The sequence below is a fragment of the Candoia aspera genome, chromosome 1, assembly GCF_035149785.1.
Source record: "Candoia aspera isolate rCanAsp1 chromosome 1, rCanAsp1.hap2, whole genome shotgun sequence".
NCBI lineage: Eukaryota > Metazoa > Chordata > Lepidosauria > Squamata > Boidae > Candoia > Candoia aspera.
This window is the reverse complement of record NC_086153.1, coordinates 84864303-84877941: the sequence shown is the minus strand read 5'-3', so window position 1 is coordinate 84877941 and position 13639 is coordinate 84864303. Positions and strand designations below refer to the sequence as shown.

At 38.0% G+C, this 13639-nt stretch overlaps 1 protein-coding gene across 3 annotated transcripts in view; it reads left to right on the top strand.

Annotated features, from left to right (window-relative positions):
* Positions 1-13639, top strand: part of ESR1 (estrogen receptor 1) — a 246774-nt gene that overhangs the window by 215375 nt on the left and 17760 nt on the right. For all 3 annotated transcript variants that reach the window (XM_063308496.1, XM_063308503.1, XM_063308487.1), the window contains exon 7: positions 11230-11363. In XM_063308496.1, the coding sequence (XP_063164566.1) occupies positions 11230-11363 (134 nt within the window). The remainder of the gene's footprint in view (positions 1-11229; positions 11364-13639) is intronic.

The window sequence follows — 13639 nt, the reverse complement described above, 5'->3', positions numbered from 1 at the left end:
TACTATAGATTTAATTTTAATGGAACCTGTTAAATTTGTGGAGAACAGAATGAACAGAAAGGACGTTACATTTGGAATATCTAGGTCACAGTCTGAAGCATATTAAGCAGCAAATCTAATTGAAATCAGTGCAACTTACTTTTGTGCAAACATGTTTATGCTTGCATTGCTACTGAGCCAACAATATTTCATTCTTCTGCTTTTGGAGCACTACCTGATAATGGACTGAAATATATTCCTGAAATAATATTGTCTACTAGTGAAATAGTAGTCAGGATGAAAGACAGTAAGGCAGGAGTTGAGGGAGAGAGAAAACCAGACATTTTTATTTTTTCAGGAAAAATTAAATTTTGCTGAACTTTCCATTGAAGCATTTTTTCCCTTGTGTGCATTGGCACTGAAAAAAATATACAAAACTTTTTTTAAAAAAAAGTGATGACTAGGCCGCAGTTCTTAAGCATACTAACCAAGACGTAAGCAATATTGATTACAGGGATGCTTATTTCTGAGTAAATTTGATTGAGATATTATGGTCAGGGTTACATCCTGTTTGCTGTTTAACGTGAAGAAAGTATTGATTAAAAAAAACCCAAGGCTTTTAATTTTCCAGTCACCCAAACTCTGAGCAGCAATACCAAGTTCACTTCTTCAGGAATCAATACATAAGTCATCCACTTCCTACGCTGACTATGTTCCAGGTTGCTATTTTAGATTTTAGAGCAATTTTGTTGAGGACTGTTTATAAACATCACACAGTAAAAGCAAAACAAAGAGTGATATTGATGAGAACAACTTGAGAATCACTTGAGAAATGGCAGTATTTTTTTAATGCTGCCACCCACCTCTCATCATCAAAAGCCATATGCCTGTCTCCTTTCTAAAGGAAATATTTGTGCCAGCAAGACCCAGGCTTAGCTTCTAAGGATGGAATAGTAATTTACTGTCTCTCTGGAAAGAAAAACTGAGCTGTTTTGACTAATGCCTCAATTCTACAGTTTTTTTTAAAATTTTCAAATAAAATAAATGCTCAATCCAACCTGTCACTTCTTTCTCAGCACTTTTGTTTTCGTTCATACTTTACTGTGGTTGAAAGTATCCCCTACCCTTGCATGAGTCTCTCAATTTGTGCCAAAAGGTGCTATATATTTAATTGAAACCACTGCCTTGATTTAAAACAGGGAGATTACAGTGATTCATTCCATTAACATATATTATCCTTTCCCACCCTGGTGCCTTCTGGATGTGTCGGGATTACTGTTCCTAGAATTCCCAGTCAATCAGAATGTTGGCCATGATGGCTGGGAAATCTGGAAGTTGTAGTCTCAGCACATCTGGAATGTACTAGTTTGGAAACAGCTAGCATGCCTGTTCAGCATTAGCCCTGAGAAAAGATTTACAGCAACATCATGTTAGGTCATGAAGAAAGTGGAAAGTTCTTAATGTTCATCAGTAATAATCTCCCACCTACCATTTTTCATCTAATCAGGCGCATTGATTTGTTCCAGTGTAAATGACCTGCAATGACAGGACAGCACTACAGTGCTGCATAACCCTTATCCTACACACTTTTATTAAGAGTCATAGATTCATGGAGTTAGAAGTGATCTTAGAAGTCAACTAGTCCAACTTCCTGGTCAGTGCAAGATCCACTGGAGCATCTCTGACAGATGACCATCCAGCTTCTGTTTGAAGTCCTCCAGTGAAGGAGAATTCACCACCTCATATGATGGTCTGGTCCACCAAGTGACAACCCATACAGTCTGGAAGTTTCTCCTGACTTCTGGCCTGAACCAACTTCCTTGTAGTTTAACCCATTGTACCTGGGGCAATAAAGACGTTCTATGTGACAACCCTTCAGCTGCTGTCATATCATCCATCAGTTAGCTCTTCTGTAAGTTAAACATATAGAAATCCTTTCACCATTCCTGAAGGGCTAGATATCCAGGCCCTCATCATTTTGATAGCCCTCCTCTGAACTGGATGTGGCATATCAAGTGGGATTTGGCAAGGAAAGAGTAGGGTGGAACAATTACTTCTTGTGATACTGACTCCGTGCTCTCGGTAATTCACCCTGAGATAACATTTTTCTTCGTAGAAGCTGCATCACACTGCTGGCTCATGTTGAACTTGTGGTCAACCAAAACACCCAGATACCTTTCACTTGTACTACTGCAAAGCCTTCCCCCCCCCCCATCTTTCTTAAATACCACTGATCAAGCCTGTCTAGATCCTTTTGAATTTTCTCTTTTTCCTCTAAGGTATTAGCCACTTCTCCCAGATGTATGTCATCTGCAAACATGATAAAAGTCCCAGCAATTCCCTCACCCAAACTATTGATAACATACTTATCTCTGTGTGTTACATAGAGCTTTTTAGCTTTGTAAGATGCCTGACTGGAACATCTCTGATCATGTTTTTCTAACATAATGGCCCACAAGATATGGCACTATCATATGCTAATAAACTGTTAGTTTGCATAGACTAATCACATTCTACTTAATTAATTGCTAAAGCATTTAGATTTTTATGAGGATTGATCCATTTTAAAATCTACATCTTTTCATAAACTTGCTAGTTTCTCATAGTCAAATCAGAAGACTATGGAGAAGAATGGAGAGAGAATGCACCTATAGCTTCCACCAATTCCACTAAATTTATGCAAGAGCTTAGAGAATTAGGAAGCTAGAAAGGTGATTTTATAACTGCTCTGTTACTATATTTATCTAAGTGATTGAGAAGCAGCCATGGGCAGCTGGATAATTAGAAGCTTGGATAAACTGATCTGCTATTTACGCAGTATTTGAATCTCATATTATTTCGCATCAGTTTTCTTAGTGCTATAAATCTAGCCTTTTTATGGTGCCTATATAAAAAGAGACTAATTGTAGTCTCTCAAGAATATATCCATGTATGCATTACATACATACCCACAAGCCAAGTGAGTCATCTACAGGCTGCATGCAACCTCCCAGCATCCATTTGCAACCTCCCACTACTCCAAAACCATGCTACTGAAATTTGGTAGTAAAATGGTCACATTTGAGGGGTGCAGATTCAGGCTGTTCCAAGGGAGTTTGGATGGTTTTAAAGTGGGGACAGGAAATGTTTGCCTCCCAGAGGCCTCCTGCTCTAAAATACCCCCCATTCCAACTCTAAAATGCCCCCACAAAACTAAAGAACAGTGTGAAAAATTTGGCCCTGCCTCTTCTGGTGATACAGGGTTATCAAAAGACCAAGTTATAAATACGTTCTGTGGTCCATTAGTTGTATAACTGCCCAGAGTCCCTCTTTTGGGCAAGATGGGTGGTAACAAAATTTTAGTAATAATAATAATAATAATAATAATAATAATAATAATAATAATAATAAGCCATTACTCCATTTCATCTCATTTCAAAGGGGTCATATCAAGGAGTTCCCATGTACTGCCTTATGCTGGCTTCCAAAATCTTGATTTTAGTTTCCAAAAATGATAAAATTATTCCAGGAGGAATCTCTTCCTATTGATGTCAGATGTGTTTTAGACACTGATCTTTGGTTGGTATAAATGTAGACATAGTTCTTCCTTACAATAAAACACAGAAAGCCTAATTAATTTTTTTTTAAGCCCAGAAATTGGGCATAGGAATGTGGAGAAACTTTCTCCCCTAGTTCTTGAAGATCTGGAGGCCAAAATGGATTTTCATATAGCTTTCATGGATTGTGATTTTTCATAGCATTTTATTAAGACAGATGCTATAGCAATTTAAGCTCTTCATACAAGAGAAATAGTATGTTCCTGGTTTTTTATGTCATGAAATATTTTCTCAGAAGTCTGACTAATAACTTTCATTGTTCCTTATTTAGAGTTATTCCAAAGAAGCATCATTTGTCCTTAACACCTAAATGAGTAAATCCTTTGAATCTCTGGCAAAGTGCTTTTCATAATAAACTACATTGCCTGGTTTAACTTCAGGTAGCCATGTTAAGGAGGTGATGACTTGTTCCATATTGAAGCCATTAGTGGACAGCTAGGACCACTGAATGGAGCAGAGCTGAACACAGAGGAGAAGCTGCACACAGAAAAAGTATATTATCTTAGATAGCTTTAATGAGCATGTCAGAGAAAAACAGGTTATTGATCTTACACCCTCAGTCCTCCCAAGCATAAAGAATCACATGCTTAGACAGAGTAGGTTCCAAAGTAAGTAAAATAATATCCTGCTCATTTTATTCTTGGTTGTTACATCCATCTTTGGTGGAAAAATGAAGTTCCTTGTTTCTTCTGTTCTTTCTAAACTTAATTCACCCATAGCCCTATAGCTGCTAAGAGCTGTGGGTAAGAAAGGGGGGGATTCCAGGCCCAGTGCATGGTGCCCAGAGATATGGAGCAGCACACAGCCATATGCTTAGATTCCAATGGAAGGAGGAGGAAGAGAGAGAGAGAGGAAGTGGGAGTGGCAACAAATAGCTTCCTCAGAAGCACAAAGAGTTGCATCCTAGAGCAACCATCCATATGCTAATGAGGCATGCTGGATTTGCCAGGACCTCCAACACATATTGACTTTGCTTAATATAAGTTTTTAAAAATATATATAGGTTGATTTGTATATTCAAATATGGGAAAACAAGTGTAATGAATGAATGAGTAAATAAATATGTATTTAATTTGTATAGAGGTGATTCCTATATGCATTCACTACGTAGAGACCCATTCAAAGAACAACACTGAGCTATGTTATTTTCAGCAGAGAAGTGATTGTCAGGGATCACCAGAGCTTTGCCATTCTTTTAGGACTCAGTCGGGAAAGAGTAGAAAACCACTTGCTGTCAGTGCTGTAATTTAGAAACTTCCGTGAGAAATAGCTACGCAAGAAACACAGCATATATTGCAGCAATAAGTGGTTTGCTGACAAATAACCTTGGCTCTTCAATGGCTTTGGCACATGCATTCCATCACATACCACTGTCTGTTTGTTTCTGTCTGTCTCTCTAGCTCTATCTATCTATCTGTCTGTCTGTCTGTCTTATCTATCTGTCTATCATCTGTCTAATCTATCTATCTATCTATCTATCTATCTATCTATCTATCTATCTATCTATCTATCTATCTAATCTATCTGCTCTCTCTCTCTCACACACAGACAGACATACACACACATAGAACAAATATCAGAGCAACAAAATCCTTGTATATGAAAAAATTCTCTAGTGCATACTGGAGGATATTCAAAGTGAATTCATAAATATTAGGGATGTGTAGGTTTAAAGGACATTCAGTTGAATCATCCCTTCAAATGGACCTTCTGAGTAAAATCTGAGGACCGGAGTTCCTCCTGGAGCTGTGGAATCCCTTCGGAAGTTCAGTGCTACTTTCTGGCTTTGCAGAGTCTCAAATGTTCTGCTCTTTGCCTTCCATATCTGGACAGAGCTGACCAGGGACAACTTGAGTGGTGGGATGGGCGATCTGATATTGGCATGAGTAGCCAGCCAGTGAGTTCCATCACTTCTGCAAAAGCTGCCTATCGGAGAAGGTGCGGAAGTGCTGGTCTGGTCCGGTCTGATTAGGCACATTTACTTGGAGACAGAGACACATTTATTCTGCTGCTTCTGCTATTTTTACCCACTTTACTTTTTCTTGTGTGCGGATTCATATCCTCTAAAAAGTCTACCATTCCTCCTGTTTTCATACCACTGCCAAAAAGTGATGCATCTGCAAGCATTTTGATGCTTCCTCATTAAATTATATAGGCAAAAGAAAAGATTGAAATCCAAAAGCAATATAATTATCAAATATAATTTTCCGTTGGTTGGAATTAAATCTTGTTGCTTTTGGATTTCAAACCCTGATTCAAATTCAACCTTGCCATTTTTCAGTCTTGATAACCATCAGAGATCTTCACTGATTGGTGCATCCTTAATAAATGCTTTCCTTTCTTATTTTCTTTTCTTTTTTTTAAAGTAATTTTTATTATAGGAAGTTTTTACATAGGCTTAAAAAGCTACAGAAACATAAAAGAAAAAGTAGGAAAAGAAAGAAAACATAAAGGAGCAAAAGAAAAAGTGAAAGATAACAAAAGAGAAAGAAAAAGAAAAAGTATCTAAAGATGCAACTTCTGATGTTCTCTGCAGCAGTTGCAAACACAGTAATTACCATCTCCAGCCTCCCACGTTATATATCATGGTTTCCTTCTTCCCATAAACAAACCTTTTTAATTAATCCTGAAATCGCCAGTTCATTTTTATCAATTTTCAGCAAAAAGTCCATAAAGGTTTTCCAGTCTTTTATAAAAGTAGTTGTAGTTGGTCTTATGCAATAAATGATACGGATGCACCCCCATGATAGGGAAATCAGGTGGCAAGAAGCTGCTTCATGTTGTTGTAAATTGCCAAAACTGCTTCAGGGTTTCACCCTTTTGGTAAATTAATTTCTTAATGAAAAGAAGAGAACAAGTATGCTCTCACATTTACTAACAGCTTATTAGGAAAATGAAAACTGTGTGCAAAGAGAGGCTTTATTTGAACCATTTGATTTATGATGAGCTGTTCATATGAATTGCCAAGGAAATAAAATTAGACTACACTAGTTTTTGTGGAAAGAAAATCACTGTCCCACTTTCAGTCCATTGGATCATTTTCTACAAAATCTGATGCCCCTCTCCTTGTTGCCTGTTTAGTCTTTGAGATAATATTTGCTACTGAAATAGTGACAGGAACGTGGAACTTGCTCTTGCTAAAGAAGAACCATTTTGCAGAAAGGGGCCTGCAAGTCTATTGTTTCCCCTCGAGGCATTCTGTTGCTTTTGAAAATAATTACCATTGCTTAAATGTCTTTATTTAAATTGTGTTTGCCACTATTGCAGCTGAAGCTTTGAGGCAATGCAAATACCTCCAAGAGAAGAACCACATTACCACCATGGGATTGGAAGCTCTTGTTAAACCCATCCCAAATAAACCCATTCCATGTAGGCCAAAAAGCTATATGCTTGTCTGCAGTATGTGTGAAAGCCCAGTGAAGTCAATCTTTTCTTTTGCAGAGTTTTGTAATGTTGAGTTTCGTGGTAGTCTTGCCACCTAGCTCCTCAACTGAAGGCATCAATGCTTCTTCATTTTGGGAAGGCAGTCACAAGGGAAAAAAAAACAACTGGAACAGTAACCTTCATTTTGCAGCTGGCTGGTCCCCTTCTGAAAAGTAGGGGAAATAGAACAAATTTTTGTCAATTTCACACATGAAATTGATAGACCTGGGCTTGCCAGCATTTGGGAAGAGTTGCAAGAATCTGCAAGCAATGAAAGCCACCAATCCTAAATCATCCCAATCTCCTCTCATAACAGCAACAAACAGCTGTGGCTGGAGCTATGGTAAAAATAATCTTGTCGCAAAACTGCTGACATGCATCTTTTTGGCATCCTTTCAGGGGACAGGCAAGGCAGGGCACTGATTAAATGCTTCCCCCCCCCTTTTTTTTCTGTCTTCTGTTGACCAGATGGAGGCATTATGTTGTTCCTTGTTCGCAGGCACCCAAGTTGGCAGAAGTGAATCTATTCAGGGGTCAGACTGAAACTGCTTTTACAAGATTGGGGTAAACAACCTAACCCAATTCCCTGGTTATTGGGTCATACAGACATAGCACATAGCATCTCTGTACTTTGGATCATATTTAGCAGAAGTTCTTTACCATTTACCAGAATAAACCCTGGCTGGAAGACTCAGTAGAAATGTGGCCACTCCCTGAGCAGAAGAAACACCTTCCAAAGGGGTTGATTTACTTTAAGGATTGTTTTCAGTCATTAAAAAATGTACTTTTCTCAGGAATGTTGAGATATTGGCTGACTACTTACTTGAATATTTGCTCAGAAGTCTAAGCAGCAGTCATAAATAATTGCTGTTAATCATCCCCTTTTTTGGAAAGAAACTATTGGTAAAATGTCTCTAGCCACACACATCAAATATTTCCATTTACTTTTGTATAAGAAAATATATTCAGTCACTAACTTGGATGAAATGTCTGTCTCTGAATGTATGATGGGATTTACTGCCTCACAGTAGATACCTGAGCTGCATTTACTTGCAAATGTGCCTCCTTAGACATTTTTGAACCAAGAGTTGAAAGCAATGCAAAAGAGGAAAGCTAAATAAATAATATAGCACACATGGCTGAAACTCTTTCTAAGCAATCTTCTACTTATCAATATAAGAGCATAATTTTAAAAAAAGTTTTAACTGTTGCATTTTTCATAATTAATAATCGTGGGGCTTTATCTCAGCTACTTGGTCAGGATGACTGTTGAAAGCCTTTGCAACTGACTGCAGATTTCCAGCCTGGGCTTATAGACAGGCTAGCTGGAGGAAGAAGTGGCTGACTACAGCAGTTAAACAGTGGGCTATTTATGTGTAGAATAGGAAGAATATATTATAAGTCAAAATTGTATTATTTGAATAGATGTTAGCGGTAGTTACGCAATCATTTGACTGATTTTATACAGATGTAGCCAAACTGCACTGCACTTAGACTACCACATAACTTGATAAACATAGATGCAATCATTTTAAGTTTCTAAAAAAAAATAATCCAAATTGAGGTTTGTATGGAGCATATGGAGCATACTATGTATCTGGGCTTTAACAAGAATTGCACATATTCAGTTGTTAGTTTGTTCCAGGAGAACTCTATATTTTTCTGAGATTTTTCTAAGGCAAGAAAATCCATATTTGTTTCCATGAGCAAATTGGCCTTATACATGCATTTTGCAGCATTGATGTACCTATCTTTCCACAATAGATATCTTTTGTATTTGATTTTGACTTTCTTTGATGTATGGGTTTTTGTATGGAACTTTCTCAAACGCATGTATTTGGTTTACAGTACTTGAGTCAAGGAAGGGTTGAAATGGCTGCTTTCATTTGTGAATTGCATGCTTGACTATGCCATTCCATTGTGTACTGCATTCTAGCATTCACCTTATCCAACATCTACGTCCAAATTTAAGATGTGAGCATGGCGGTGGTTAGGAATGAACTGGGGGGTGGGGGACTGAGTATTTTGTGGACTGAGTATTTTGTGGAAAAATCATATTCCAGGTATGGCTTGCTTCTGAAAAAAAAAGATTAAGTGAGGGCATGACCGTTTGACTACAGGACTGTTATTATAGCCCCTCTTTTAGTAGTATTGTGGCACCCCAAACATTGTAATCTCATAGGAATGATTGTAGAGTAAATTCTTAGACTTCAGCTTCAGTATGAGATAGAGGAGTAGAGGAAGAGATGGTGGCCACCTTCCGTCTACTTGGTGGCAACAGAGATTACAGTATGTAATAGACTGTCTAAATATTGAATTAATAGAAGTAACAGTAAATTTAGACAGCCAGTTTGTGTAGTGTTTAAGGCATCAGGCTAGAAACCTGGGGACCGTGAGTCCTAGTCCCACTTTAGGCACAAAGCTGGCTGGGTGACCTTGGGCCAGTCACACACACTCTGCCCTAGGAAGGAGGCAATGACAGACCACTGCTGAAAATATCTTGCCAGAAAACTGCAGGGACTGCAGCGTGGGGGAGAGAAGGATGGGAAAATATAGGAAGATCCTGGTCATGGAACACTCAGGCCCTTGGAATCTGGGCAAGCAAAGTCTTTTAAGCATTCTCTTTTTCAGTGTTCCCTCTAAAAAGTTATTCAAAGTGCTCTTATTTCCGCAAGACTCAAAAGGGCACCAGGTTGTATGGATCAAACCTATGTCCATATATTATTCTTGGATTATAATTCACCCAGAGTTCCTTCTGGTAGGTGGGCAGCCATACAAATTTGTTTAATAAATAAATAAACAATCCGCCTATAATGTAGAAAATTATGCCTGTAAAATCTGTTGGGAATTGATAACTAGCAAGAGCTAGCATGAGCCAGTAGATTAGATGAAAACTATTCTCATATTTTAACATATTTGTATTATTGTTTATTTACAGATATTTGGTTGTTGTTGTTATAATAATTATTATATGTTATATTATATTTTTCCTCATAGTGTTAGGATTAATTTCAATCAACATTTCTCTATATAAAACTTAGTGTTATAATTTTACAACATTGCACTAGTAATTGTAGCTTTTAAGTGCCTTTTCTATTTTGTATTTCATTTGATTGTTATTATTAGAATGGTTGTAATCCTTACTGGTTTTATGTTATCTTATGCTGGTTTATGATTGAACTAAAGATTTGATTTGAGCTCCAGAATGGCTAAAAAAAGAACAATGAGGAAATATAGACTTTGAGACGTGATTTAGGTCCTCCTGTTCTTGTGACTAATTAGACAATATTTTCTGTGCTGTAAGACAAGCAGAAACATGTCAGTGCAGAGTCTTCTTAAAAGACTAGTTCACCAACTAAGTACTATTATGGAAAGCTATTTGGATTTTTATTGTTACAGGATAGGGGATTTTTTTTCCAGAAACTCAGAAAGGTTTTCTTTCCTCAACTTCACATTCTGTTCTCCCAGGCCTTGGGATAGGGTGGATGGAACCCCCCTCTTTGAGACGTTGTCACATTTTGTATATGTATTGGTGTGTTGCCTAGATTCCCATCTTGTAATTATCTTGTGATTCTTGTGGGATTAATTTTATTGTATTCTAATTTACTTGGTTTTATTTATATATATATGTATGTATGTATATATATATATATATATAGAGAGAGAGAGAGAGAGAGAGAGAGAGAGAGAGAGACCCAAGTTGGCTGGAGCCAAGCGTCATCAAAATCGAATAATACTAATACTAATAACAATTCTTTTCTGCCAGTGCGAGTAATAAATAAATAATAAACCAACCAACAAACCAGCGCTCTGGGCTACCAAAAAGTAAAAGATAAGCCTACCAAGAAATATGGCAGCCTTAGTTAACAAGACAACTCAGCCAAGGGCTGCTATTATGCTCTTGCTTATTTTTTCTGTATCATTTTAACCTCTAATATGAACAATGATAAGGCCTCATTTTCAATATTTTTTAAAGAAACTAATGTGTGTTTTTAAAAATGATCAACAACACAAAACTGAGTTCTTTCCTAGACACTACCATGCTTATTGACAAGCTAAAATGAAGTTAGTATACATTTATCCTCTTCCTTTGCCTTTTTGTTCCTAGAGGCCCAGTAGGCTTTACTTTTTTATTCACTTGCCCTAAACAAATGGCACATGAATATTTCAGCTCTCTTTGGTGAACCCTCATGAACACACATACCACTTAGATTCTTATTTGTTCTTGCAGGAATCAAGGAAAGTGCGTTGAAGGTATGGTAGAAATATTTGACATGCTGCTGGCCACTTCTGCTCGCTTTCGAATGATGAATGTCCAGGGGGAAGAATTTGTGTGCCTTAAATCTATCATCCTACTCAATTCTGGTAAGTGAGACATGTGTCCTTAAAGTTACAACTTGGCCTAAGAGAAAACTTATTCCAGGAGAAGGATGGAAAAATATAATCCTGTTTGTTTTCTTTGATATCTCAGTGGCTTCAGATATTGCCAACCATGGTATCCTTCCTAGCATTATTAGGTGGTACTATATTGTTATGGGCCATTCTTATTTGGAAATTGATTCCAGAAGATGGTTCTGGGGAGGTTATTGCTTTGGTCTCTGGCATTCTGCTGTGGATCTGTCAAGGTTCTGTTTTATTTCTCAGTCCTTTTACTATCCATATGATATATATGTAGAGGAGATTATCTCAGGTATGAAAGGATCATAGGAATTTCTGAGATATTGGCCTTATTTGTGGTTTGCCTTTGATATAGTGGCATGGACAGTGGCTTGGTTCTTCAGATGTCCATGAATGGAAAATTTTGTATTCTCTCCTCTTCCTCACTGCTACTCACACTCCATGTGCATCTTTGGGCTGTTCTGAACAAAATAAGAAAATGCATAGGAGACAAGTGCAGGGAGAGAAGAGAGAGAGTCTTTCTTCTGTGTACTTCTTTCACTGTTGTTAGTGTAGCTGGTTACTTGTCTTTAGATTTAAGACAATGTTTTGGAAAACAGTCCTGTTCTAGAGCAGGGTTTTTCAACCAGGGTTCTGTGGAACCCTAGGGTTCCACAAGAGATCACTAGGGGTTCCCTGGGAGATCACGATTTATTTAAAAAATTATTTCAAATTCGGGCAACTTCACATTAAAGAGGCAAGTTTCATTCTTTATTTGTAGTTTAAGAACACTTTTAGTGCTTATTTACAGGCCTACACATGAAATGAATATAATTTTGTAACTTGTGGCCTACATCTGAGCCTGAACGTGCAGGGGTTCCCCAAGGCCTGAAAAATATTTCAAGGGTCCTCGAGGGTCAAAAAGTTGAGAAAGGCTGTTCTAGAGTAACAATGCTCAAAAAGTGTTCCTGTACAGTGCACTCTGACCTCCAAGCCCTTCTCATTAGGATAGCAACTGGCCCTTCTCATTTACAATTAACAGTCTGATGTTAGGTGCTTATGGGGTAGCACGCTATTCATTTTTGTTGAGTGTCATTTTATTCCCATTAGCCTATTCTCTGTAGATTGAACCAGAGAGCAAGCTGCTGTAGTCAGAGCAACCAACTACACAAGTTATTGTGGCATCAGCATTCTGAACAGAGTAGGCAGAAAGCTCATCTTGGTTAAAAAACAAAACAAAACAAAACCATCATTAATATATACAGAATAGGATAGCAACTCCAGTTTAGCTAAAAACAAGATATAGCACTGTGAAGCTTGCTGTACTTTGGAAACTGCTTCTAGATGGAGGGTCGTTGGAAGAACAAGACAGCATTCACAGCAGTTGATATGATTAAGAAAATCAAGAGCAAGAGGCAGAAAATGAACTTTGAATGGTACTCACTGATTAAGGCAACCAAAAGTAGCATAGTACTGTTGTAGTTAAACTGCTTTAGAGTTAGGCTACATATTACATTATTGATGTAAACTCCTGGAGAAAAGGCAGGATTAAATCCAACCTATAATTAACATATATAATGCATAATATATTCCACCTTCTTTGTTGTTTATTCGTTTAGTCGCTTCCGACTCTTCGTGACTTCATGGTCCAGCCCACGCCAGAGCTTCCTGTTGGTCGTCAACACCCCCAGCTCCCCCAGGGACGAGTCCATCACCTCTAGAATATCATCCATCCACTTTCCCTTGGTCGGCCCCTCTTCCTTTTGCCCTCCACTCTCCCTAGCATCAGCATCTTCTCCAGGGTGTCCTGTCTTCTCATTATGTGGCCAAAGTATTTCAGTTTTGCCTTGAATATCGTTCCCTCAAGTGAGCAGTCTGGCTTTATTTCCTGGAGGATGGACTGGTTTGATCTTCTTGCAGTCCAAGGCACTCTCAGAATTTTCCTCCAACACCACAGTTCAAAAGCATCAATCTTCCTTCTCTCAGCCTTCCTTATGGTCCAGCTCTCGCAGCCATATATTACTACAGGGAACACCATTGCTTTAACTATGCGGACCTTTGTTGTCAGTGTGATGTCTCTGCTCTTAACTATTTTATCGAGATTTGTCATTGCTCTTCTCCCAAGGATTAAGCGTCTTCTGATTTCCTGACTGCAGTCAGCATCTGCAGTAATCTTTGCACCTAGGAATACAAAGTCTTTCACTGCTTCTACATTTTCTCCCTCTATTTGCCAGTTATCAATCAAGCTGGTTGCCATAATCTTA